Here is a 25,953-nt window from a genome sequence, read left to right on the forward strand (position 1 = left end):
TACTCACAGAGCTATTGTAATTCATTAAGAACAATTAAGTCTCTAATGAATAAATAATTACATAATATATTATTTTGTTTCTTACTCCATTGCCTCTAAAGGGCCAAGGGCTGGAGTTAACAGGCTGATTGGGAGGACGCGTTCCTCAGTGGGGATAATAAGGGAAAGGAGGGAGCTTTTCAATGGGACACAGCTTTTTCACATGACATAATTGGAAGTCAGTGTGAGATAGGGGTTGTGAGCAGAGGATATGTTGGCTGGTGCCAGTGTTTGTTGTCCCCCCCACACACACACACACACACACCTGTGTATGTGGACACCCCTTCAAATTAGTGGATTCGGCTATTTCAGACCCATTGCTGACAGGTGTATCAAATCGAGCACACAGCCATGCAATCTCCACAAACAAATATTGGCAGTAGAATGGCCTTACTGAAGAGCTCAGTGACTTTAAACTTGGCACCGTCATAGGATGCCACCTTTCCAACACGTCAGTTCATCAAATTTCTGACCTGCTTGGGACATTTCGGGGAAGCTCCTTTCCTGTTTCAGCATGACAATGCCCATCATTTTGGAATGAGATGTTCGATGAGCAGGTGTCCACATACTTTTGGTATTGTAGTGTATCTTGTTGGAAACCTTCATAGGCTCTCATTCACCAGAAAGCACACATTTGGATAAGCTTTTGCAAGGGCCTGCTATACATTCGGTGTGAGATTGTCACTTCTGTTCTGCTATTTTAGAACAATTATTATAATGCACGTGAAACAACTCCCGATAACCCCAGATTGTTTCGAATGTAGATCACACATGCATGTGCGCAACACAAACACACACACACCATAATGCACTGTGCAGGAACTGTTCAGGAAAACACACCTGATATAATTGGTCTGCTCATTGTGCTTGCATAATCTGGTTACACTATAATCTATCACAGGGGAGGAGAGACAGACAAGCTATTCAGTCGACACTATAGTAAATCCAAAAATATAATCCACATGCATTCTCCTCACCCCACAACTAGAATATGAAAGATCTCATCCTCAAAATATTGGTTTTCCATTTTATATCCACTTGAATTAACATTTGTGAACTATGGCAATTGCCAAGGGTATTTGCTCTGGCCACCAGACTGGACAGCATGTAAAAGAGATTACTAGCGCCAACTATGGTTGGCATTTGGAAAACATCTCCTATATTCAACTAATTTGCTGAGATTGTTAAATATCAATGTATGGTTTATCACTCACTTGTCTATTCAGAGTAAGAAAACTTTATTGTCCTCAGCAATTCATCTTGCAGCAGTCATAAAACATAACACATGTAAAAAATGTAAATAAATAGCAAAGGATATTTACAAGCAAATAGGCAGGGTAACTTCAGTTTCATAGTGCAAGTGCTAAGAGCAATTTTTTTGTTAAATTGAAGAATTGCATTTGGAATAAAAGAGTAATTGGCCCTTTTTTTAACCTTAGGTAGTCTGTACTTATGGCCAGGGGGAAGGAGCTGGAATTCAGGGTTTAGTGGATGGCAAGAGTCAACCGCTATTTTATTTGCCTTATAGAGGGCTCTCCCCAGGTAGAGAGATGGCAGATCTTGCCCACCTATTTTTCTGTGCAACCTTGACATTTCCAAACCAGCAGGTCAAGCAGTAGGACAGAATGCTCTCAATAAATGATTCATAAAAGAGAACCATGATGGTTAGATCAAAATTAAAAGTGCAGTGTCCGTAGGAAATACAGTCCCTGCTGGCCTTCCTTAAAAATAGCATCAGTAAAATGATCCCAGGACAGCTTGTTGTCACTGACTAGCCCAACATATTTGTACTCCTCCACTATTTCAATGGGCTCACCTTTTATCAGTGATGGTGTTTTTATTTAACCCTTATTTTACATAGTAAGTTGACTGAGAAAACGTTCATTTACAGCAATGACATGGGGAATAGTTGAATCAGCCAATTGTAAACTGGGGATGATTAGGTGAATATGATGGTACAAGGGCCAGATTGGGAATTTAGCCAGGACACCAGGGTTAACACCCATACTCTTACGATAAGTGCCATGGGATCCTTAATGAACACAGAGAGTCAGGACATCTGTTTAACATCCCACCCAAAAGACAGCACCCTACACTGGGCAATGGCCCCAATCACTGCTCTGGGGAATTGGGATATTATTTTTCAGACCAGAGGAAATAGTGCCTCCTACTGGCCCTCCAGTAGGAGGCACACGACTTCCAGCAGCATCTGGCCTCCAATCTAGCAATCAACCAGGACCAACCCTGCTTAGCTTTAGAAGAAAGCCAAAAATGGGAAGCAGGGTGGTATGCTGCTGACTGTGTGTATGGTAGTGTTCCTTCAAATGTAAATCACTGTGTCCTTTGTTTTTTCTGTATGCAATTTTAAATGGGAGGACTCACACCAGACAGTAAAATCATTCAGAGCAGGTCCGTCCTCCGTCTCATCCCCTTTGAGAAGACTGACCAAAGCAGTATCATCGGCATATTTGATCAGGTGACGCCCTGGGAACGGCTCCGGCAGCTGTCTGTATGTATAGTACTGGTGAAAGAACACTGCCCTGTGGGGTTCCATACTGAAGTAGTGCGCACCTCAGAGAGTGTGTTGCCAACTCGTACCTGCCGAGACCTATCAGTTAGGAAGTTGGTGATCCATGTGATAAGCATAGCATCAAGTCCGAAGTCTCCTTTCAGTCTGTCCGCGAGGACCAACGGATTGATTGTGTTAAATGCCGAGGAGAAATCTGCGTACCTGATAGGCACATGGGTTTTACTGCCCTCCAAATGCATGTACACCAGATGTAAGAGCGAGGATGGCATCATCTGTCCCTCTCTCTGACCGGTATGCAAATTGGAGGGGGTCAAGAAGGTGACTGGTGGTGTTGATTATGTATGCCTTGATGATCTTTTCAAGAGAGGGGTAAGAGTGACAGGTCTGTAATCCTTTGATGCAGATGGATGAGAGGTTTTTGGTACAGGTACAACAATAGCTTTTTTACATAGAGATGGAATTTCCAATGTATCCAGGGACCGCTGAAAGACAGAGCAGAAAACACCGCTCAGCTGAGTGGAACAGAGTTTCAAAACAAGACCACTTATGTCTATATACACAAATATACTCATTGTACATGTAATCAAAGGACAGTGTGTTAGACTAGTTAGAGAGTTTCTTAGGAATATTTAGGGGAACAAACATGTGTGACTGCTTCCTTATGTAGGCAGTGCAAAAAAGAAGAAGGTAAAAGTAAACTGGAGTCATCATAGTTTTGGGAGGGTGAAAACAATTGATCATAATAACTATTTTTTTCTTGTTGCTAAACTTCCTGTGTATCTTGTCAGTCCAACAAGTGCTTGGTACGCCACTGGGGGAGCGTTGTAGCTGCTTTATTCCAGTGGCGCCCTGAATTATGAAGTCATCGAAGTACTTCCGGTGCCGGAATGTCTCTAACATTCTGGAATGCTGCTGTATTTTCCTTAAACCACATAGCTAGATAACATTTTTACAAATTAATCTGTGTCTTTGTGGTTCAGTGGACTCGCTGTTAATATATTGAAGACAAACATGGATATTCCTATAGCTCCTGAGGGTTTGTATCTTTAATTTTGAATAACTAGCAATGCCAATGTGCTAGCTGACTTAGCATGCTGTGCAATTAAGCTACGCAGCTAACTTAGCTAGTTTATCCAAAGCTAGTCAGGCACATGGTTGTCGTTACTAAGCTAGAATGCTATGCTTTTTATTAGTTTTTTGATCAGTAAATTAATATATTTATACTTAGGTTAGGGAACTATCTGGACTGTTTTGACTGATACGGCTGGCTACAGCTAGCTATAACGTTAGTCGCGCATGCGTCGATAATGTCCCTTTTGCTTGACTACTTTTCTCCCCTACACAGTTACCTTTTGCAGTACATAACTGGGGGTAATTCTGCTTTGACATTTAGTTAGCTAACGTAACAATAAGAGACCCCTATGTGCAGAATGTATGGTGTATGTGACCATACAAATGTCCGTATTGTTTTCCTCCACAGACCAAGAGCTGAAAAATGTAATTGACAAACTGGCCCAGTTTGTGGCTCGAAATGGCCCTGAGTTTGAGAAGATGACAATGGAGAAACAGAAGGACAATTCCAAATTCTCTTTTCTGTTTGGAGGGGACTTCTTCGCCTATTACCGGTGCAAGCTTGCAATGGAACAACACCAGCGTATGTAGCACATATAGCTAGCTATCCATTCAAATAGTCTTATCTTAGATTCAAATCAAACTGTATTTGCCACATGCGCCGAATACAACAAGTGTAGACTTTACCGTGAAATGCTTACTTACAAGCCTTTAACCAACAGTGCAGTTCAAGAAGCAGAAAATATTTACCAAGTAGCCTAAAATAAAACGAAACACAAAAAGTAACACAATAACGAGGATATATACAGGTGGCACCTGTACCGAGTCCGTGTGCAGGGGTACAGGCTAGTTGAGATAATCTGTACATGTAGGTGGGGGCGAAGTGACTGCATAGGTAACAAAAAGTCTTTAGTCCATTTTGAAGCAGGTTTTGGAGCACAACCACCACCACGTGCAGATGTTGTCGCATAACTTGTGACATCTGCTCCCATCTTTCTAGTCATTGCAGGAAGAAGACCTGCGTGTATTTCTGTCAAATTAGATATAGTGTTGTTACTATACTTTGTATGATACTAGGAAGTAGGCTAAGGAAGGAAACACAACATGAAGCAGACTTCATTTCTTATGGAAAACAGTCCCAATGTTGGGAAAAAACTGCCTTATGTTGTCAACCAGTCAAATTTGTTTTTTTAGCAAGCTATAGCACCCAATATTTTACACAATTAGGTTATTTTTATTTATCCTTTATTTAACTAGGCAAGTCAGTTAAGAACAAATTCCTATTTACAATGATGACCCGGACAACGCTGGGTCAATTGTGCGCTGCCCTATGGGACTCCCATTCACGGCCGGTTGTGATACAGCCTGGAATCGAATCAGGGTCTCTAGCACTGAGATGCAGTGTCTTAAATCGCTGTGCCACTCGGAAGCCCAAAAAAGTTATAAAGGATCATAGAGTAAAGTCTGCTTCACAGCGTCTGTGTTCTTTTTGCCAAGTAAAATCTTGTATCGTAGATTCGTACTATCTTGATACTAGTATTGTGACAACACCATGCAGCACCAATACTTCATGCAGCTATGGACAACACTATTTAAATGTGTGGCTGTTTGTTTGCCAGCTGTATTATGATGTGTGGCTGTTTGTTTGCCAGCTGTATTGTAATGTGTGCTTCTCTCCACATAGATCCTACTACCCACGAATGTGAGGAGTATAAGTTGGAAGGTATTTACTGGATAGAAAAGTGCAATTCTACTACCAACCTGCACATGTTGTATCAGCAGTGATTCAAAGGCTTTGTTTTTGTATTGCGTTTAATGTGTTGATACTTTTCAATCATGATGATTTTGAGATAGGGGGGATACCCTTACTGCTGGTGTTCATCTAAAAATACTTATATTTTAGTCGTTGTCTAAACATTGTAGTTTTGATGTTTCAACCACAATTCAAGTTTGTACTTTGCGATGCCTATGTATGTCAGTTTTTAGAGAAAGTTCTTGTTCTTGATATTCTTAATGGTTTTTGAGATAATTGTCTGTCGCTTGTGATTGTTTCAATGCTGCTGCAAAGTTTTTGTGACTTAATAATCCACACACTCCTGTTTTTTATTTCAGTTTCGAAGGTGCTGCAAAACGCTTTATGTTTTTCAATATCAACTTCTTTGAAGTATAAAGGAATTTAGTTAAATGAAGATGAGAACATTCCTTGACGTTGCATGAAGATAGTTGCATGTCAAAATTGTATTGTTCTGGTAGCTTTTCCAGAATTTCATTCAATTATGAATTACATTTTTTTAGGCCAGATATACGTCTGCCTGTGCAAATGACAAAACGCATCACTACTACAATGTTCCTTATCATGTTTGTCTTTTATTAGATATTTTGACCTTGTTTTGCAGATCTTTATAATCCACCTGGTACGGAAGTCCTAGACGTCCCTCCACCAATCGCCATCCTGGCCCCGCCCCCCATCGCCCCTGCCACACCATCTCTAGATGAGCTCATCCAGCAGAGCAAATGGAACCTGCAGCAGCAAGAACAGCAGCTGCTCACTCTCAGACAGGTACGGGTCACCTTACCCCAGGGTCGTTGAGTCTTCTAGACCATAATTAGTTGGATCGGTTGTGTTAGTGCAGGGCTGGAGAAAATGCACATACTGGCTCTCCATGGTACAGACTGACCAAAGTTACCATATCTTATATTCTCTGGTCATAAAATGTATGAGACCGAGTACATGAAGTTTCAAAGCAAATACATTTGACAGCTGTTGTTTTTCCTAATGTCCAAAATGAACTGGTTGTCGTTTGATTCCAGGAGCAAGTGACTGCAGCCATAGCTCTGGCCATGGAGCAGCAGACCCAGAAGCTGCTGGCGGAGACTCAGCAGGACATATCTGAATTTGACAACATGCTGCAGCCCATCATTGACACCTGCACTAAAGACGCCATCTCGGTAGGTTCATGACACCAGGTTAACACAACATGAGCAGGAGAAGGGTCTAGTATGTTTAGTCAGTGGTATGTTTCTCTGGTTCCTCCCAGGCTGGTAAGAACTGGATGTTCAACAACGCCAAGGGCCCACTGCACTGTGAGCTGATGTGCTCACACCTCCGGAACCGCATCACAGCCGACACAGCTCACTTCGAACTCCGCCTACACCTCATCTATCTCACCAATGATGTCCTCCATCACTGGTAAAAGCATGGTGGAAATCAGGCTTTGTTTTTATCCTCATAATGCATTTTTTTCATTATGTGAGTGTCAATCTATGTGCATTTTAAACTGATAAAATACACCTGTTATAGATAATGTTAGTAATTATAATGTCATGCATTGTATTCATGGTTAATTACATGATACTTGTATTGTGTACCACCAGTCAGAGGAAGCAGCAGAGGGACCTGCTAGCAGCGCTACAGAAGGTGGTGGTGCCCATCTACTGCACCAGCTTCTTGGCTGTAGAGGAGGACAAGCAGCAGAAGATCACACGTGTCAGTGGGCTGCCTGTTCAATGTAGACATTGCGCCATATAGATGTTACCTGTGGTTGAATGACACCCTCTATTTTCCTGTTTCTCTCACAGCTTCTACAACTCTGGGAAAAGAATGGCTACTTCGACGAGGTAACGATCCAGCAGTTACAGAGTCCAGCTGTGGGCCTGGGCCAGTATCAGGTGAGGACTGAGGCTAGTGGCCTAGTAAAGTGAAATACTGCAAGTTGGCTGACAGTTAAAATCCTTGGACTTAGAAGTCAACCACATACAGTGGGGCAAAAAAGGATTTAGTCAGCCACCAATTGTGCAAGTTCTCCCACTTAAAAAGATGAGAGAGGCCTGTAATTTTCATAATAGGTACACTTCAACTATGACAGACAAAATGAGAGAGAGAAATCTAGAAAATCACATTGTAGGATTTTTTATGAATTTATTTGCAAATTATGGTGGAAAATAAGTATTCGGTCATCTACAAACAAGCAAGATTTCTGTCTCTCACAGACCTGTAACTTCTTCTTTAAGAGGCTCCGCTGTCCTCCACTCGTTACCTGTATTAATGGCACCTGTTTGAACTTGTTATCAGTATAAAATACCTGTCCACAACCTCAAACAGTCACACTTCAAACTCCACTATGGCCAAGACCAAAGAGCTGTCAAAGGACACCAGAAACAAAATTGTAGAACTGCACCAGGCTGGGAAGACTGAATCTGCAATAGGTAAGCAGCTTGGTTTGAAGAAATCAACTGTGGGAGCAATTATTAGGAAATGGAAGACATACAAGACCACTGATAATCTCCCTCGATCTGGGGCTCCACGCAAGATCTCACCCCGTGGGGTTAAAATTATCACAAGAACGGTGAGCAAAAATCCCAGAACTACACGGGGGGACCGAGTGAATGACCTGCAGAGAGCTGGGACGAAAGTAACAAAGCCTACCATCAGTAACACACTACGCCGCCAGGGACTCAAATCCTGCAGTGCCAGACGTGTCCCCCTGCTTAAGCCAGTACATGTCCAGGCCCGTCTGAAGTTTGCTAGAGAGCATTCGGATGAACCAGAAGAAGATTGGGAGAATGTCATAATGTCAGATTAAACCAAAACAGACCTTTTTGGTAAAAACTCAACTCGTCGTGTTTGAAGGACAAAGAATGCTGAGTTGCATCCAAAGAACACCATACCTACTGTGAAGCATGGGGGTAGAAACATCATGCTTTGAGGCTGTTTTTCTGCAAAGGGACCAGGACGACTGATCCGTGTAAAGGAAAGAATGAATGGGGCCATGTATCGTGAGATTTTGGGTGAAAACATCCTTCCATCAGCAAGGGTATTGAAGATGAAACGTGGCTGGGTCTTTCAGCATGACAATGATCCCAAACACACCGCCCGGACAACGAAGGAGTGGCTTCGTGAGAAGCATTTCAAGGTCCTAGAGTAGCCTAGCCAGTCTCCAGATCTCAACCCCATAGAAAATCTTTGGAGGGAGTTGAAAGTCTGTGTTGCCCAGCAACAGCCCAAAAACATCACTGCTCTAGAGGAGATCTGCATGGAGGAATGGGCCAAAATACCAGCAACAGTGTGTGAAAACCTTGTGAAGACTTACAGAAAACGTTTGACCTCCTTTCATTGCTAACAAAGGGTATATAACAAAGTATTGAGAAACTTTTGTTATTGACCAAATACTTATTTTCCACCATAATTTGCAAATAAATTCATTAAAAATCCTGTGTGACTGTTTGAGGTTGTGGACAGGTGTCTTTTTATATTGATAACAAGTTCAAACAGGTGCCATTAATACAGGTAACGAGTGGAGGACAGAGGAGCCTCTCAAAGAAGAAGTTACAGGTCTGTGAGAGCCAGAAATCTTGCTTGTTTGTAGGTGGCCAAATACTTATTTTCCACCATAATTTGCAAATTAATTAATTAAAAATCCTACTATGTGATTTTCTGGATTTTTTTCCCTCATTTTGTCTGTCATAGTTGAAGTGTACCTATGATGAAAATTACAGGCCTCTCATCTTTTTAAGTGGGAGAACTTGCACAATTGGTGGCTGACTAAATACTTTTTTGCCCCACTGTATATGCATCCTGCCCCATGCCGCACAAGAAGGTCCATCAAAATAGAAAACATTTACAGCGTATTGGTTTAATTTTAATGATTTTATTCACTCCAGCCAGGACATTCACCAATAGTGTTGTCTGCAGCACTAACAATGCCATCTTCCTGCTCATCTCCTCTCTCTCCCAGGCCTCTCTGATCACAGAGTATGCTGCCGTGGTGCAGCCCATTCAGCTGGCCTTCCAGCAACAGATCCAGACCCTGAAGACGCAGCATGAGGAGTTTGTGGCCAACCTGGCGGTTCAGCAGCAGACTGCAGCAGCAGTGAGCCAGCTAGCTGCAGCAGAGCCTGACATTAAGGCAGTCACCACTCAGCCTGGTGAGAGGGTAGAGAGAGAAGAACATACTCATACACACATGCATAAACACACATTCTCATGCATGCACACACACAGTGGTGGTAAAAGTAAACATACCTTGATAGAAAATGACTCAAAGTGAATGTCACCCAGTAAAATTCTGCTTGCGTAAAAGTATTTGGTTTTAAATATACTTAAGTATCAAAAGTATAAAATATTCCTTATATCAAGCAAACCAGGCAGCACAATTAAAAAAAATATATATATTTATGGTTAGCCATGGGCACACTCCAACACTCAGACATCATTTACAAATACAGCATTTGTCTTTAGTGAATCTGCCAAATCAGAGGCAGTGAGGAGGTCCAAGGATGTTCTCTTGATAAGTGTGTGAATTGGACCATTTCCCTGTGCTTCTAAGCATTCAGAATGTAGTGCATATTTTTGGGTGTCAAGGAAAATGTATGTAGTAAAAAGTACATTATTTTCTTTAGGAATGTAGTAAAGTAAAAGTTGTCAAAAATAATATAAATAGTAAAGTACAGATACTCAATAAAACTACTTAAGTAGTACTTTAAAGTATTTTTACTTAAGTAATTTACACCACTTCTCTCACACAAAAACACACCAGGCACTTCATTATGTTGAGGGTATTGTTAGCAAAACAGCACCGTAGAGAAGTGGGTGAAAGATTTGATTGACTTTTAGGCTGTTTCTTGTGTACACAGACCCAAGCACTTCAGGATTTTGTTTACATGTTGATTATGGGTAGATTCTTCATCTGTAGCCATATTTACCCTTTAACCAAATATCCTTCTGACTGTCTTGTGGTGTCAAAGGCATTTCATTGTACTTGTGCATGTGACAAAACTTAAAACAACAGGAGAGGTGAAGTCGTCCATGTCTGGCCCTCCTGGTGATTATGACGGCGCCCAGTCCAGATCGGACCCCGGTGCCAACAGTGGCCACTCTGATAACGCCTCCTCTAAACCCTGGTTCGACCCACAACACATGTCTGGAGGCTGGAACCCCAATCAGCCAGTAAGCTGCTCTGCTAATGTGTTGGTGTGTAGTGGGACTTTTCCCTTATTATGTAAAACTATAAGGAATATTCTGTGTGGATATACTTACAGGTTTATTGTTGTCGTAGAGTTGAACAGAATGACTGATGTTCCTATCATTTGAATCAGTCCCATGATAACAAACTGTTGAGTTGATGAGTGAGTGGTGGTGAAGGTACAATAACATGGAAGATGAGACTCCGTCTAAACACCAGTTTTATTTTTGTCCCCTCTCAGCCTCCGTTCGACCCCACCCAGGCTCCCCCACCGTGCCCCCCCTGGAACAGCCACGAGGGCATCTGGAACGAGCAGAGGGGGGACCCCAGCTGGAGCGGAGGCCCTCCAAGGGGGGAGGGGGGTCCCTGGAGTGGAGGGGGAGGACAGAATGAGCCCCCTCCCAACTGGAGCGGTCAGTACGACCAGCCCCCCTGGAGCAACCAGGGACCTGACCAGCCCCCCTGGGGCCAGAGAGAGCACCCCTTCCCCCGCATGCAGAGGCCCCCCCACTTCAGAGGGCCCTTCGCGCCCCACCAGCCAGGTCCCCCTCCCTTTAACCAGCCGCCCCCACCTCCCCACAACTTCGGCCGGTTCCCGCCGCGCTACATGCAGGATGACTTTCCACCCAGGCACCATTTTGAAAGGCCGCCCTACCCTCCACACCGCTTTGACTACCCACAGGGAGACTTCCCTGGAGGTAAGAATCCAGGACAGGTCCCACCATGGGAGCTCAATATTCACTGTTTTTTCTATGACTATTGTATATGAGCACCTCTCTGGTTTAGTTCCCTGACCACCATCACGTAGCGATTTACATCAGTAACTGAAAGTACTGGCTGCAACATGTAATTTAACTGAGTATCTCCCCATGCCCCTGCGTGTTGACCAGGACATGGGCCCTCCACACCACCACCCTAACCAGAGGATCCCTCCTCCGGGTATGGGGGGAGGAGAGCACCCTCCCTGGGGGGGTAACCAGCACCCAGACTTCGGCCCCCCATCCCACGGCTTCAACGGCCAGTCCCCCCACATGAGACAGCGTCCGGCCCCGGCTCACGTCAACCAGGATGACCCCAGCCTGGTCCCCAACGTCCCCTACTTTGACCTGCCCGCCGGACTCATGGCCCCTCTAGTCAAAGTGAGTAGAAAGGGATGAAGATGTCTATTGCTTTTCAAGGATACATTTTTTCCACAGCTCACTATGGAGATGCATATATTTCTTGACCACCGTGGTCTAAACAGTTGTGTTCTCTACCTGTTTATGTGCATTAGCTGGAAGACCATGACTACAAAGCACTGGATCCTAAAGACATCCGTCTGCCTCCCCCAATGCCCCCCAGTGAGCGCCTGCTAGCTGCTGTGGAGGCCTTCTACAGCCCCCCCTCCCATGACGGACCCAGGAACAGGTAAAACGCAAACATTTTCACTTCATGTGGTCAATGCAATATGTGCTCTATTGATTGCAATGTGTTTGTCAGTGAGGGCTGGGAACAGAACGGCCTGTATGAGTTCTTCAGAGCCAAGATGAGAGCCAGGAGGCGAAAGGGCCAGGAGAAACACAACAGGTGAGACCGTCTGCCTGCCTTATGTCTCACACACAGACACACGTATCTGTAGTATAAGGAGACTTTGGGTGTCTATTAACATAAAATAAATGTGCCTTTTGAAATCAGCAGGTATATACAAATGCTTTGTAAGTCTGTCTTTTTTCCCATCTGTGTCACAGGAGCCTGCTGATGGGAGGACGGCTCAAAATAATGGCTGGAGAATGGCGTGAATAGAATGGTATCAAACCCATCGAAAACCATGTGTTTGTGTTCGATGCCATAGCATTTATTCCGTTCCAGCCATTATTATTGGCCCGTCCTCCCCAATTATTGTGCCACTGGCCGCTTGTGGTAAGTGTAAAAACTGTATGAGAGGTGAGTGTGTTAACAATGTGGTTTCTCTGTCTCTCCCAGTGCACACGGTAGTCGTTCACACAGCCGTTCTCATAGTCAGGGTCGCTCCTCGTCTGAATCCAGCTCAAGATCCTCCAAGTCCTCCCGCTCCTCCTCCCGGTCCCGATCTCGCTCCTACTCCCGATCTCGCTCCAGGTACGCAGATAGGATTCTTCCTGATTTTTAACAGGAATTCTTGACCTCTGAAATTCAAATTTTGTTAGATAATAGTTGTCTAATTGCACCACCAACATGACAGACCGTTAAGGAGACATTGATGCTTATGACTTTGTCTTTCACCTCCACAGGAGCATGAGCCGATCCAGGTCGTCCCGCAGTCGCTCTCGTTCTAGGTCTCGCTCCAGATCTCGCTCTCCTGACAAGAGACGGCAAGAGAGGCCTGCCCCCGCCTCTGCCCCAGCCTCTGCCCCTGCCTCCCAGAAGTCCCGTAGCCCCTCTCCTCCGTAAGTCCCTCATCTCCGCATGCACTGTATTCTGCCGTCCACACAGTCTATTCCCTCTGACATATTGCTTGCATATCTGTGTATATAATAGGGCTAGGTTTTTTGGGAAGGTCGAGACCAAATAGTAACGCCATTGAGATAATCACTGTCACATTGAAAAGGTAAAGCAGAGCATTGAAGGCTGTAGATCAGGGTTCCTCAACCCTCTCCTCTGGGCCCCACCCACACATTTCACATTTTTGTTTTAACCCGAAACTGGCACACCTGATTCAGTTAACTAATCATCAAGCCTTTGACTAATTGTTAAAACAAAAATGTGAAACGTCAGAGGGGGCCCAAGGAGTGTTGGGAACCCTGCTGTAGATTTTGTCTTTACTGAATGTATTGGTTGTGATCTCCACAGAGCTACGTCTGGTCTGGGCGCAGCCCCCTCGGTCCTGCCTCCAGACAGCAGGCTGGGAGAGGAGAACAAGGGCCATCAGCTGCTCATGAAAATGGGCTGGAGTGGTTCTGGGGGGCTTGGAGCAAAGGAGCAGGGCATCCAGGACCCCATCAAGGGGGGAGAACTCCGGGACAAGTGGGACCAGTATAAAGGAGTGGGGGTGTCTCTGGATGACCCTTATGAGAACTACCGCAGGAACAAGAGCTACAACTTTGTAGCTCGCATGAAAGCAAGGGAGGAAGGTAGGAGTGTTCTTTTTTTTAAACTGTTGCAGTGAAATCCTGATGTAGTGGATAGGTATATTTTTTAGGTGATATGACAAACTAAAATATAACAAGGTCTTCTTTATTTCAGTGAATCGGGAACCACAAGAGCCCCCTCCCACTGAATAATGTGCATCGTAAAGCAAACAAACCTAACCCAGAACATACCTCTTCAGTCAGTTTTTTTGTACAGAATAATGTTCTTATAGTATGTTTCAATCTGTTTGAAAAATCCTCACATACCAGAAGGTTTTGAATGTTGCTTTTTTGTGATACTCATTCATGTATTTTCTTATGTTCCAGTGTTTGATGACTTGGAAATGGATATAAAGTATTGTTGCTCTTTTGTAAGAAAAATAAAATACGTTTGTGGAATTCACCCACTGATGTAATGTCAAATGTGAATCAAAATTACCCTCTAACCACACGTTGTAAAGATTTTAATTTGTTTGAATAAATGCACTGTTTGTCTCCGCTTGAACTTAAATGTACACTGTAAATAACAAGACAAATGGTCCCTTCAGAATCAAGCATCAAAGATGGTCCATTTAATATCAAGATTTTAAAAAATGATTCCAGTTCTTAAACGTTTTATTGAACAGCATTACATGTCCTCATTGATCTGAATATAAAAGCGGTACAATCTTTTCAACATGACACTCAGTAAATTATCTTGTCATAAGGATGTCCTGATCTGTAGGTCAGTCTCACATGCACCAACTAATACATTTCATTACAAAAATGATCTGGTATAAAATGTTTTAATAGTACCATGTAAAGTGTCCATACATTTCCAGTGCTGAGTGCAATCAAGGCAGCTCCTGGTTGTCAGATATAGTGATACTCTCTCATTTCCTGAAGAACCTCCTCCAAGGCCACTTCCATGGTCAGCTGGGGAGGCTTGTGACAGCGAATGAACTATAACAAAGATCGCACAGGTTGATTGAATCCCACTACAACTAAGGAAAAGTTGAACAAAATCAGAAAATGCCAATCTTTGTCTTGGATTATGACTACAACTGGACAGTGTAAGAAGTGTGAAAACCACAGTTATGCTTGTTTACACGGAGGTCGGAACGCAATCATGGTTACATTAAGACACGAGCCAGCGCGAGATATGAGTCGGAAAACATCTTGATTCAGGGATGGGATATGCCACTGTACTTCAAATTGGACTTTTATCCACACTGCTACATTGAAGATTGAAATACTGCTAGTTACCAGTATAGCCACAGCAGCTATTATGGAATGGCACATCGCGTTCAGGTAGGGTCGCTATCTTCTGGCCAAAGCAAATATTTAACAATGGTTGAGAGCCCCTCATAAGAGGATAGGTATCAATTATACCTTCAGTACTCTGTAAATGTGTAGGAATGAATTTAGGATTGGGCAATAGAGTAGCATACCTCCTTGGTGTCCTCCAGAGTGGTGTAGGTGTAGTCTGCAGGGCCCAGGGACTGCAGCAAGGAGGAGTGGAGGTGGCGACTGGTCTGGACAAAGTGTTTGGTGAGGGCCAGCTGCTGCCTCAGCATGTCGTTAAGGGCAAACACAGCAGGGCTGTACGCACTGAGGGCTTGGGAGGAGGTAGACACAATATAGGTGTGGTCAGTAGGTTGAAGACCTGAGCCTTTCCTGTAGATAAGAGATTAGGCCTCAGGCATTGTGTTAACGATAGTGACAGTGAGGTGGGTGAAACAATGCGTCGACTAGCATGAGTCGCAGTGTAGCGATTGAGGCTCAACTGAGGCATTTTATTAAAATATGTTTTAACTTATTTTTTAAATTAGTGAGAATTTGTGACTGAACCGTGGCTGTAAGGACATACCCTCCACAGCCTCTGCACTGACGGTGTGACTTGCAACAGGGGTTGGATCCACGTAGGCCATCCCCACCGCTGGCCCCAGGGCGGCCATACCTACACAGACTGACAGTTATGTAAGGAAAGGTATGACAGACAAGTAGCCATTACTACATTACACTGACTAAAATGGCAATATTGTTTTTGCTGTTACAAATATTACTGCAGTTAGTTAGTGGACAAACCGGAGGACCAGGTGTAGGCCAGTCCGTCTGCTTGGGTCTGCACCGCAGCCTCTCTCACGCTCCTTCTGCTGGGCGAGCATCTTTTCCACACAGGCGTGATGGTGTCAGCCACAGAGTGGGAGCGAGATGATGATCGGGAATAGGAACCCTTGCTGCTTCTGCCAGTGAATGAATCAGCGGTTCTACTGTAGTCTGTGTGGGTGACGTGACGGTCTCCCCCTGAGACACTGGAGTACTTGTCTTGCCGGGATGTGTCCGAGACGATGTAGTTCCTGACCTCCGACATGTCCTTGTCCCCGTATCCCAGGTGCTCAGAGATCTCACTCACCCTACTCCTGTCTGTCTCAGTCCTGATCTCACTCTCAAAGTCACTCTCATATTCCTTCCTGGGCTCCTCTGATGGGATCTGCTCCTCACTGGAAACTTCCTCCATAAATGATCTAGCGGCAAGTTCCTTGACCGCTTTGGTTTCTTTCTGGAAAACAAAACATCAGAAATGAAAAAAAAAATCATGCATCTACTTAAGTATTTTCAGAATTAAAACAAAGTAGGGGATCTGTGCTTCAACACTATCAGGCCCTGTACAGAGCGCTGTAGCTCTGCGAGCCTCTTCCTGTATGGCTCCAGGGGTGGCTGGCTGCCATTATTACCAACCTTATTCATTTTTTTGTTCTCAGACATTCCAAGCGTGATGACCGGTGCCAGGTCGTCCAGTGACATAATGTTAAGCTTGAATTCTGTAGAGAAAACATGACTTAATAAATCAACTGAATTTTGTAAATTATATTAAAGCGCTCTGCATCACTGTTTAGCCTTCACACTCAAAACAATATAGAAAAACACTACTCATTTCTATATTGCTTTTCACTACAACTCAGACTACAGATATTTAACGCATGACATCTTACCATCAGAGACCCCACTTTTCTCACTGATGGCATCGTCAGAGGGCAGGTCCTCAGGGTAGAGTTCCACCAGGGAGCCCAAGGCCTCAGGGAAGAGCTCCTCCAGGGAGCGCACCTCGCTGAGGGCTGACAATGAGGACCGGGAGCACCTGAGGTGTCTGGCCCGGGGGGAGCCCTGTCTGCCTGAGGCGGGAGTGTTGGGGGGAGAGGGCGATGGAGAGAGGACCACTGAGGCACTGCGGATGGAGAGAGAAGGGCTGTGCTGTGCCAGGGCTTGGCTGGAGAAGCGATTGGGGGACCCGAGTCGTTGAGGAAAGGGTGGGGAGCGGGACAGTGCTCTGACTGAGGATAGCCAGTCTACCAGTGGGGGTGAGGGTGATACCTTTTGGCTTCTTTTGACGAAGGACTGTGGAATACAAGCAAAAGGAGAGATGGTGGTTAGTTTGCACATTGCTGGTACTAAATTGCTATTAATACATAATACCACTCTTAGTAAGGCACCTGTCTAGTTGTCTGTGAGGACACTCTTGCTTCTTTGTGCAGGCTATCCTCTGACAACTCAAAAGAGCCTCCCAGGAGCTTCCTCATATCCTCTTCATCACTGTCCAGAGTCACACCTCGACTGGCCACCCTGACTGGAGGAGTAGGGGCTTTGAAACCACCCAATGGCATGAGATCCAGATCTGGGCCTTTCTCCTTGGGAACTACAGCAGGTGTAGGTGATGTATTCACTGACTTCTTCAGGAAGCGTTTTCCCTTCATGCTGAGGTCACTGCTGGACTGGTCAGATAGGGTCAGGGGCGTCTCCCTCTCCTGGGGGGCTGGTGGTGTACTCCTATTAGACAGTGCTGGTCCATCCCTGGCTTGTTGCCGGTTTCGGATGCGGTTCTCTATGAGGGCCAGTCGGCTCAGGGCCGCGCTCTGTGAGCTCCTCTGGCATGTGGTCACATATTTGGGCTCAACCGGCTGTGTCTGGGTCCTGCTCTGGGCTGGAGATTGGCTGGTAGCAGGTGGAGGGGCTTTCTTGAGGAACCTGCTCCCCCAACCAGCCCCAACGCTCTCTGGTGGTGGGTCGTCCTCTAAGGATAACGATAGGTCGCTCAGGTCCTGGAGTGGGGTTTGTCTGGCTTGTGAGGTGTTTCTCCTATTGGCAATGGTGTCCACATATCCCTGGGGAGAAAATTGCAATAGAAATGCAAAACATTCTGTGAATACTTTGCACCCACCATTCTTGCAGTTCTGGGTAGCTTAGCTAATGAACAACCATTGGGTGTAAGGTATAAAATAAATTAACTTGAACTTACTGGATCTCCATGACTCTTCGAGTCAGCAGTGTTTTTGGTAATTCTCCTCTCTGAGAGCTGTGCCTGTGCTCTTTCCAGAGCTGAACTCCTGCCACAACGATTCCACATTCTATCTATTAGCTTGTTAGAAACACATTCAAATGAATGTTAGATTAGCTGTTCAACAATTGGATATTTGCAAAACATCTGCGTTGTCATTTTTGATCGTATGAAATAGAAAAATAAATGCAGGAATTAAAAAACAACAACAGCAAAGCTATGTTCATCGTAAGTAGTTCTAAGCAGTTTTAAAAAACACAGTGACCTACATTTACACTGGGCTGCTAGCAAGAATATATCTGCTTTGCAGTCGTGTACAAAACAAGTATAGACGAGTGCATACGACATATGCACTTGATTAGATGTGTCCGTTTTCAAATTAACATTGTAGCAACAACATGATCGCTACGATCGCTACGATCGCTACAATGTATCCAACGTTTCACTGTAAACAGCGTCCCTCGTATCCATGGGACGAATCGCAGTTTACTCACATGACATCATTTAAACGCGCCATTCTACGGAAAGCTAAGAGGCATGGGCTTTCAGAGGTATGTCATGCATGTCCATATTTTATTGTTATTGCATTAAACGAGGCATTTGGTAAGCCTAGTGGATGTGTGTGTCAACATTGGAGGGACGTTTATTTTGCTATGTAACTGTGTGGAAAGGTGCATTTAGACTATATCATGCACATTTGAATAGCCCACTTGGTTCTCAGAATAGGTGAACATGTTTTTCACAATTTTACAAACCTATCCACAACATAAACTAAATTGTTTCCCTCTCTTCCCCTATTATTGCTGCTCTTACAAATTCAGAGAATTTATTGAAAATATGGCCCACTCGGTGTTGAAGAGGTTGCCTCTAACCTCTGGTTCAGATGTCAGATGTTTTTTATCCCCCATGCCGTTAAATCTAGGGATTGGGAAATCTGATCCTAGACCTCGAGCCGATGTGTAAACAAAGATGAAGGATATACTGATAAGATGCTTCTCTCCCCCCTAACAGTGGCAGTTGTTGTCCACAAAGCAGCCCCGTCTATCCTTTCTTTTGATCGGTGGATACAATTCAATTCAAGGGGCTTTATTGGCATGGGAAACATGTGTTAACATTGCCAAAGCAAGTGAGGTAGATAACATACACAAGTGAAATAAACAATATAAATTAACAGTAAACATTACACATAGAAGTTTCAAAACAAAGACATTACAAATGGCATTATGTATATATACAGTGTTGTAACCATGTACAAATGGTTAAAGTACACAAGGGAAAATAAATAAGCATAAATATGGGTTGTATTTACAATGATGTTTGTTCTTCACTGGTTGCCCTTTTCTTGTGGCAACAGGTCACAAATCTTGCTGCTGATAAATCTAATTATTTGAACACTCTTGAATATTTGACGAGGGTTGTTGACGTCAACCGCCTGTATTGGATGGAAAGATGCTATGCTACTAGCCTCATTACAATAAATATGCATATAGCCATCTCGAGACAACGCAAGATGCCGGAATGTCACGTGTCCTACTTATATCACTACACTCATGACAACCTAAACATGACAAAACTTCTATTCGATCAAATAAACTTCACGTAGCAAATAAATCATTCGTTTTTTGTTGACCAAATTCGACACTCGCTCATTGACCTCCATACAAAAACTCCTTGCTTGGTGTTCGAAAAAACGTAACCTGCTGGATGGAGGGAGACAGATTTTCCGTCGAGTTGGGCCTCTCTCTTTGACTCTTCCTCTCTGTGTGTAATCCTAGCACTTCCGACAAATAACTCGTGGTCTCATTTCATTGGACAGGATCACATCCAATGAGCTGCGGCCATCTGTGAAGGAATACGGAGTTAGAAATGATCATATAACCTGTTTCCTTATTCTTTGAGCGTTTATTACTGGGTTTCAAGGAGCTAAACGACACAGTTAACCTGGACAGCGGGACGGTGGAAGCATGAGGGTCGCAGTGGCAATATTTTCAGTTTTTGCATCGCTAGCTGTCATCATCGACGCTACTGTATACTTCAAGGAACAATTTCAGGATGGAGGTAAATGCGACTTCTGTCTTACTGATCATTGCTTAAACGTTTATATGTGATAGATTATGTTTTGGGGATGATCTAATCAAGTGCCCATACCGTACCCTTTAACGTAGTGTTTTGGTCTTTACGGTCTTTAATTACATTTTCAATGTTCTTCCTGCATGTAGTAGTCAATCACTTTGGTATCTAGGCTATTGCTTGGAAAAAGCTCCATTTGTGTAGTTTCTGTTAAAATACACGTTTTCTGTAATGTGGAACATGAGATTACACCTTGTGCGTCAAGGAAGTTTTTGAGTTTTATTGGATTTTTTTGTTGTTGCATAAAATCTATTTGAAAGTGAATTGACACAAAATATCATTATGGTCAGACTTTTTACACTGTGTGTAGAAGTCGCACCATTTGTGTATGTATCAAGATAACTTTTGACATAGTATCAAGGTGAAATCCATTATTGTCATTATTGATTCTTTCACTTTTGATTTGTTCGTTGATTTCCTACCATCCTTACTCATCCATGTAACTTCCCCTAGATCCTGACTGATAAGAATGTAAATGTTGGTTTCAGATGCATGGAAGAGCCGGTGGCTTGTATCAAAGCACAAGACTGACTATGGAGAGTGGCAACTGACTGCTGGGAAGTTTTATGGCGATGCTGATGCCGATAAAGGTGAGCTGAATAGGGATATACAGTAGTTTGATCACAAGATGTTTCAATATGGAGTTATGCCCAATTCCTTCACTGAGTCTGAGTTTGCATATGCCAAATGGTTGCAAATGGCTCCCTTAGATTGTGGATTGTTTTAAATGCACATGTAAAGCGTATTCTCGCCAACACTAATCAAAGTGTAATCCACATGACATACAGTACTGTAAACTCACTATACATTACTCGCCTCCTATACCTTATACCTACTGATGATAATGTATTCTCTTCTTACCTGTTCCACAGGCCTCCAGACCAGCCAGGATGCCCGTTTCTATGCTATGTCCAGCCGCTTTGAACCCTTCAGCAACGAGGGCAAGCCCCTGGTGGTCCAGTTCACTGTCAAACACGAGCAGAAGATCGACTGTGGCGGCGGATATGTCAAAATCTTCCCAGCAGACCTAGACCAGGCAGCTATGCACGGAGACTCGCAGTACTACATCATGTTTGGTGAGTGGGTGCAGAGCACCACTAGTTTTTCTGACTGAGGAATGATTTTTGGTCAGAGATTAATCCCTCTGTGTATATTTGTTAATTCCATTCTTTTAGTTTTAGATTTGTGTGAATTGTTAGATATTACGACACTGTTGGAGCTAGGAACACAAGCAAGCATTTCGCAAACACCCGCAATAACATCTGCTAAATATGTGTATGCGACCAATAAAAATAGATTTTGTGACCCTTGGTCATTTTCAGAAACATGTGGATTTTAAGGTATATTCTGTGTTTTATTGATATAACAATCATTATATTAAATGCTTTCTACCCATCCATCCCACAGGGCCAGACATCTGTGGCTACAGCACCAAGAAGGTTCACGTCATCTTTAACTATAAAGGCAAGAACCACCTCATCAAGAAAGAAATCAAATGCAAGGTAAGACATTTTAAATTTCTCAGCATTGAATTCTGTTACTGCATATTGCCCATCAGGCCTTTCTTTGCCTCTAACCTGACCCCTGCTGTTCTCCACTTTGTCCCTTCAGGATGACGAGCTGACACACCTGTACACTCTGATCCTGAACCCGGACCAGACATACGAGGTGAAGATCAACAATGAGAAGGTGGAGTCAGGCACTTTGGAGGAGGACTGGGACATTCTGCCCGCAAAGACCATCAAGGACCCTGAGGCCAAGAAGCCAGAGGACTGGGACGACAGGCCCAAGATTGACGATCCTACAGACACCAAGCCAGAGGTGAGCCTCTTTGATCGAAGACATTTGATCAAAAGTAAACCAGCATTGATATAGGGAATATCAGAATCCCGATTGAGAAACGTAATCCAAGTTAAAAGAAGTTTATAAGCTGTTACTGGGAATGACAATGCGCTGAAGAGGCTCAGCCCTTTTTTTGCATTGGTGTCCAGTCAGCGCTGTTTCCCTATTCGGCCCAATGCATCTAGTCAGGAAACACAGTTCCATCAATCCACTGTAAAATGGACAGATCCCAAAGTTTCCCCAAGGCTAGTTACTCTTACATAATGGTAAAACCATTTTTAAGAATTTGATGGCTATCACATTTCATTCTACCATATTATGGGCCCATTGTGCTTAGAAAATGTTGTATGATCTTTCTTCCTGATATTAACAGTAATTTGACTATTAAAGCCAAAGAGCTTGAGCTTTCTGTGGTCCTGGTTTAGTTACACCATTTCAGGAGTTCTCTCTCTTTGTCCAAAGCACTTTAAGTTCTGTGACTGGCCAACTAATCTTGAACTTTCTCACTAGGGCTGGGAGAAGCCTGAGAACATCCCTGACCCTGATGCTAAGAAGCCTGATGACTGGGATGTGGACATGGATGGAGAGTGGGAGCCTCCTGTGATCCCCAACCCGGAGTATCAGGTACACACTGAGTTTGAACCAGTGGCTAACAACACTTAAATAACTTCAATGATTAATTTATAAGCATTTATAATCGCTTATGTAAATTCTGATTAAGCTTATTATGTTAATATACTCTAGAATCTTCATGCATTCAGAGCATATACAATACTTACAAATAGTTTATTAATACAAGTTATTATAGAGTTGTTGTGACGTTGTATTAGTTAATGTGACGACTTGCTCATCGAATGATTACATGTTTCTAATTACGTGATTTAACTGAATCAAGAAATTATTAACTCATTAACCTGGGGCACCATGGGAAATCTATGTTTTATTGAGATTCTATTTCCCAAATTAACTCAAAGAACATCGATTTTACAACAGCCGCTAATTAACCAGTTGCCTCTGACAGTCTCGTTCTGAACGTCGTATAGCCCGTGAATCTGCACGGACCCGGGTCCCACTAATGAAATCGTACCACACCAATCTTAATGGAATATTTATTTACTAAAAGCTAAAATGATGATAAAAGATGCACATAGACAAAATATTTTAGGCTATTGATTAGAACTTAGTATAATGGGCCAACACACTATGGCGCGTGTTACCCACAATGGGAATTTCAAAAGAGAGGGAACAGAAAGAAGTACACGAGAAATATGCATTTGGGTGAATTTGTCAGCTATGCTATTCTAAACCTAGCTTTGCCTCAAACTGCCGCTCTTATGGGTCAGAATATAATGATGTAATTACGTGGTGATGATCTCCGGGGATTCTCTGCGTGGGCCGTTCCGCGGTTCGATGACGCACTTCTCCTGCGCGTCCTCCCTGCTCGTCCTCCCAGTGTCAGTGTCCTTTTTGGCTTAGGAGTCTGTTCCCCCACCCCTTTCTCTGGAAGGGGTCTTCTGAGGACAGACAGCTCTGTAGCTCAGAGCTCACAGCATAGGAATAAAACCCTTTAGATACCACGGTTCGATGGGAGATGGAGGCTAGGTGGTTCGACTTGAATTCACCCGCTTAGACACAGCTACTCATCCATAGCTTGGGTAGAAAATTATTTCTTTGTCCTCAAACTTGCGTTGCATTCTGGGTTTGTTTACTTTTTAAGACCCTGCTGCAGCTGAGGTCACGTAGTCCTGTTGTAAATTCTATACTCACAGGTTTTATACCCTTGGGTCAAAAGTGGGCGTAGCCGCCTCTAGGGCAATTCTCTGGGCGTACCAAGTTAATGAGGCAAGGGCTAGATTTTTCTCAAATCCCATTTTAGACAACTAACTTAACATTTCATCTTCCCCAAAACATTCTCTTTGATTTGGATATTTTCCATACAATGTACAATGTATAAACATCAAACATATACTAGGAAAACCCTTCACATTACAATGTTTTCATAATAACATCTATTAACCTTTAATAACACAACAAAAATGACATACATTTTCATAGTCCACTTATTATCATGACCACCATTGTGGCTGACGGAAACCATTGTTCCAAAGTCCCCTTATTTCATGTTTAATGTTCGGAGGCTGGTTCTTCATAGTGACAGGACAAAGGAATTTGTCTGTGGCCTGAGATTTACCAGGGGAGTGGGGGCCATAAAACCCCCACTTCTTCAGACCCTTAGATCTCTCCTCCTCTGTTGGGGTTGAAAGATAATCTGTAGGGTTGTGGTCTCCTGTAACCTGACCTGATCAAGACAGTCATGAGTGTTATCCTTCCATGAGCTGCATTATACAGCTAGTTGGTCACCACTGGTAGTCTAATATCTGGGCTTGTCTTTTCAGGGAGAGTGGAATCCAAAGCAGATTGACAACCCCGACTACAAAGGTACCTGGGTGCATCCTGAGATTGATAACCCTGATTACACAGCCGACACCTCCATCTACAAGTTTGACAACATTGGAGTGCTGGGTCTGGACCTGTGGCAGGTATGTTAGACAATGAATGAGAAATTTGTAGCTGAAGGGTAACTATGGGCTTGATGTTACATTTGTTTGTCTGTCTTTCTATAGGTGAAGTCTGGCACCATCTTTGACAACTTCCTGATTGGTGATGATGTAAAGGAGGCGGAGGAGTTTGGAAATGAAACCTGGGGAACTACAAAGGTAGGATTTTGTTATTTTCATGATACGTTTTACGCATGATACGCTATTTTGGCATAAGTTAGTATGAGTTCAATTTGCTATTCCTCTTCAAATGTTAGACCAAAATACAACCGACCCACAGTGCTCTCTCAATGACCCATTTTCCTTATTTGTAAAATAGGAACCAGAAAAGAAAATGAAAGATGCACAAGAGGAGGAGGAGAGGAAAGCGAGAGAAGAGGAGGAGAAGAGCAAGAAGGACACTGCTGATGATGAGGGAGATGATGATGATGATGAGGAGGATGAGTCAAAGGAGGAGGAAGAGGACAGCCCAACGGAAGAAGGGGAAGAGGAAACTCCCAAGAAGGACAAGGACGAGTTGTAAATTAAACTGAACAGAAGATGTTTCTGTCCCGCCCTATCTTCTTTCCAATGGACTGACTGCTGTGCATCATCACATTGAGTAATACCCTATGGACTTGCCCTTCCTTTGGCAACCTATTTTTCAGGTGTAGGGGTGGGAAAGGGGCAGGCAATGTTTGCCTTAGAGGTTCCATTTTTTTAAACTATTTTTTTTTTTAATAGGTGTTTAGGGTTGAATAACTGGGTTTAAGTTTTATGTTTCTGTGAGTGATTCATTTAGGATAATTTCCCCCTTTGTTCAGAATGTGGTCTGTCCTGTCCATGTGTCCTACAGTTGCTCTAGGTGGCGCTGCCACTGGCTTCCTTGCTTTTATCATCAGCTACCATCAGTTCATCCCTTCAGTGTCAAAGCAAAGGATTATATTCCCCACATTACTGTCATCAATCTTATCTGATGCTGTCTATTTTGGGAAACACATTGGGTAAATATCAGTTGTAGTTTGTTTGATTTATTTTTATACAGTTGTATGCAGTACTGTACTATAAATTATTATAGTCAACATGCTTTTAATTTATTCCCTCGTTACAATCATCCTGTTTGTCCACCATTCATAACTCTCCCATGATCTATTTTGTACATGTTGCTGTCTCAGACCTTGCTTTAGTTGTATGGCAGCCGCAGACATGACTATCAGACTAAAGGATCTAAACTGTGACTCACAGAGTACTGTTTAAATTTCAGTGAATAAATTAAGCTTTTTATTTCAATAAAAGTATTTTCAGGAGACTTGCATTCCAGAAAGGTTAGATTCTTAGTGATTTTGTGATATGGATGGGTTTGCTGTAACCGTTCTAATTTGGTGTTGTAGACACAATGAGGAGAGGTACTCTTGACCGTGTGTTTTATTTCAGGTCACTG

At 43.4% G+C, this 25,953-nt stretch overlaps 3 protein-coding genes across 11 annotated transcripts; 2 read left to right on the forward strand and 1 right to left on the reverse strand.

Moving 5' to 3' along the window:
* Positions 1–3,413: 3,413 nt before the first annotated feature.
* On the forward strand, positions 3,414–14,091 carry LOC112252187 (calcium homeostasis endoplasmic reticulum protein). 4 transcript variants are annotated; one of them, XM_024423207.2, is made up of 18 exons: positions 3,414–3,605; positions 4,050–4,223; positions 5,325–5,363; positions 6,037–6,200; positions 6,452–6,589; positions 6,679–6,830; positions 7,016–7,127; positions 7,220–7,309; positions 9,376–9,565; positions 10,429–10,610; positions 10,844–11,300; positions 11,488–11,741; positions 11,876–12,009; positions 12,082–12,168; positions 12,565–12,699; positions 12,852–13,007; positions 13,411–13,691; positions 13,804–14,091. In XM_024423207.2, the coding sequence occupies exons 1-18, from the start codon at positions 3,581–3,583 to the stop codon at positions 13,839–13,841; spliced, it is 2,808 nt and encodes a 935-aa protein (XP_024278975.1). In that variant the 5' UTR covers positions 3,414–3,580; the 3' UTR covers positions 13,842–14,091. The 4 variants fall into 4 exon arrangements, with proteins under 4 accessions (XP_024278975.1, XP_024278977.1, XP_024278976.1 ...); XM_024423208.2 differs by having other exon boundaries at positions 3,415–3,605; positions 10,429–10,586; XM_024423209.2 differs by lacking the exon at positions 5,325–5,363.
* A 147-nt stretch (positions 14,092–14,238) lies between these two features.
* lg06h19orf44 (linkage group 06 C19orf44 homolog) lies at positions 14,239–19,817 on the reverse strand. 6 transcript variants are annotated; one of them, XR_006083582.1, is made up of 9 exons: positions 18,273–18,466; positions 17,965–18,084; positions 17,162–17,830; positions 16,664–17,066; positions 16,410–16,492; positions 15,756–16,230; positions 15,538–15,636; positions 15,119–15,344; positions 14,239–14,630 (listed from the first exon to the last, which is right to left on the reverse strand). XR_006083582.1 is itself a non-coding variant. In XM_024423212.2 (9 exons), exons 2-9 carry the CDS (start codon positions 18,070–18,072, stop codon positions 14,541–14,543), a joined length of 2,094 nt encoding a protein of 697 aa, XP_024278980.1. In that variant the 5' UTR covers positions 18,073–18,084; positions 19,313–19,817; the 3' UTR covers positions 14,239–14,540. The 6 variants fall into 6 exon arrangements, 4 of the variants coding, with proteins under 4 accessions (XP_024278980.1, XP_024278979.1, XP_024278981.1 ...); XR_006083583.1 differs by having other exon boundaries at positions 15,538–15,627; positions 18,273–18,465; XM_024423212.2 differs by lacking the exon at positions 18,273–18,466 and adding an exon at positions 19,313–19,817 and having other exon boundaries at positions 15,119–15,285.
* Positions 18,536–25,819, forward strand: LOC112252190 (calreticulin). Its single transcript, XM_024423218.2, has 10 exons — positions 18,536–18,554; positions 19,924–20,061; positions 20,622–20,723; positions 21,006–21,209; positions 21,541–21,635; positions 21,745–21,954; positions 22,486–22,599; positions 24,372–24,515; positions 24,600–24,692; positions 24,853–25,819. Exons 2-10 carry the CDS (start codon positions 19,968–19,970, stop codon positions 25,054–25,056), a joined length of 1,260 nt encoding a protein of 419 aa, XP_024278986.1. The 5' UTR covers positions 18,536–18,554; positions 19,924–19,967; the 3' UTR covers positions 25,057–25,819.
* The last annotated feature ends 134 nt before the right edge of the window (positions 25,820–25,953 follow it).

This window comes from Oncorhynchus tshawytscha, linkage group LG06, assembly GCF_018296145.1.
Source record: "Oncorhynchus tshawytscha isolate Ot180627B linkage group LG06, Otsh_v2.0, whole genome shotgun sequence".
Classification (NCBI taxonomy): Eukaryota; Metazoa; Chordata; class Actinopteri; order Salmoniformes; family Salmonidae; genus Oncorhynchus; species Oncorhynchus tshawytscha.

Excerpts from the sequence above, each read along its gene's own strand:
- LOC112252187 (XM_024423207.2), top strand. The coding sequence starts at position 3,581 with ATGGATATTCCTATAGCTCCTGAGG. Across the intron at positions 4,224-5,324 it reads TGCAATGGAACAACACCAGC|ATCCTACTACCCACGAATGT; the intron begins GTATGTAGCACA and ends CTCTCCACATAG. Across the intron at positions 5,364-6,036 it reads TGAGGAGTATAAGTTGGAAG|ATCTTTATAATCCACCTGGT; the intron begins GTATTTACTGGA and ends CTTGTTTTGCAG.
- lg06h19orf44 (XM_024423212.2), bottom strand. The coding sequence starts at position 18,072 with ATGTGGAATCGTTGTGGCAGGAGTTCAGCTCTGGAAAGAGCACAGGCA. Across the intron at positions 17,067-17,161 it reads CCTCACAGACAACTAGACAG|TCCTTCGTCAAAAGAAGCCA; the intron begins GTGCCTTACTAA and ends TGTATTCCACAG. Across the intron at positions 16,493-16,663 it reads GAAAAGTGGGGTCTCTGATG|AATTCAAGCTTAACATTATG; the intron begins GTAAGATGTCAT and ends TTTTCTCTACAG.
- LOC112252190 (XM_024423218.2), top strand. The coding sequence starts at position 19,968 with ATGAGGGTCGCAGTGGCAATATTTTCAGTTTTTGCATCGCTAGCTGTC. Across the intron at positions 21,210-21,540 it reads GCAGTACTACATCATGTTTG|GGCCAGACATCTGTGGCTAC; the intron begins GTGAGTGGGTGC and ends TCCATCCCACAG. Across the intron at positions 21,636-21,744 it reads AGAAAGAAATCAAATGCAAG|GATGACGAGCTGACACACCT; the intron begins GTAAGACATTTT and ends TTGTCCCTTCAG.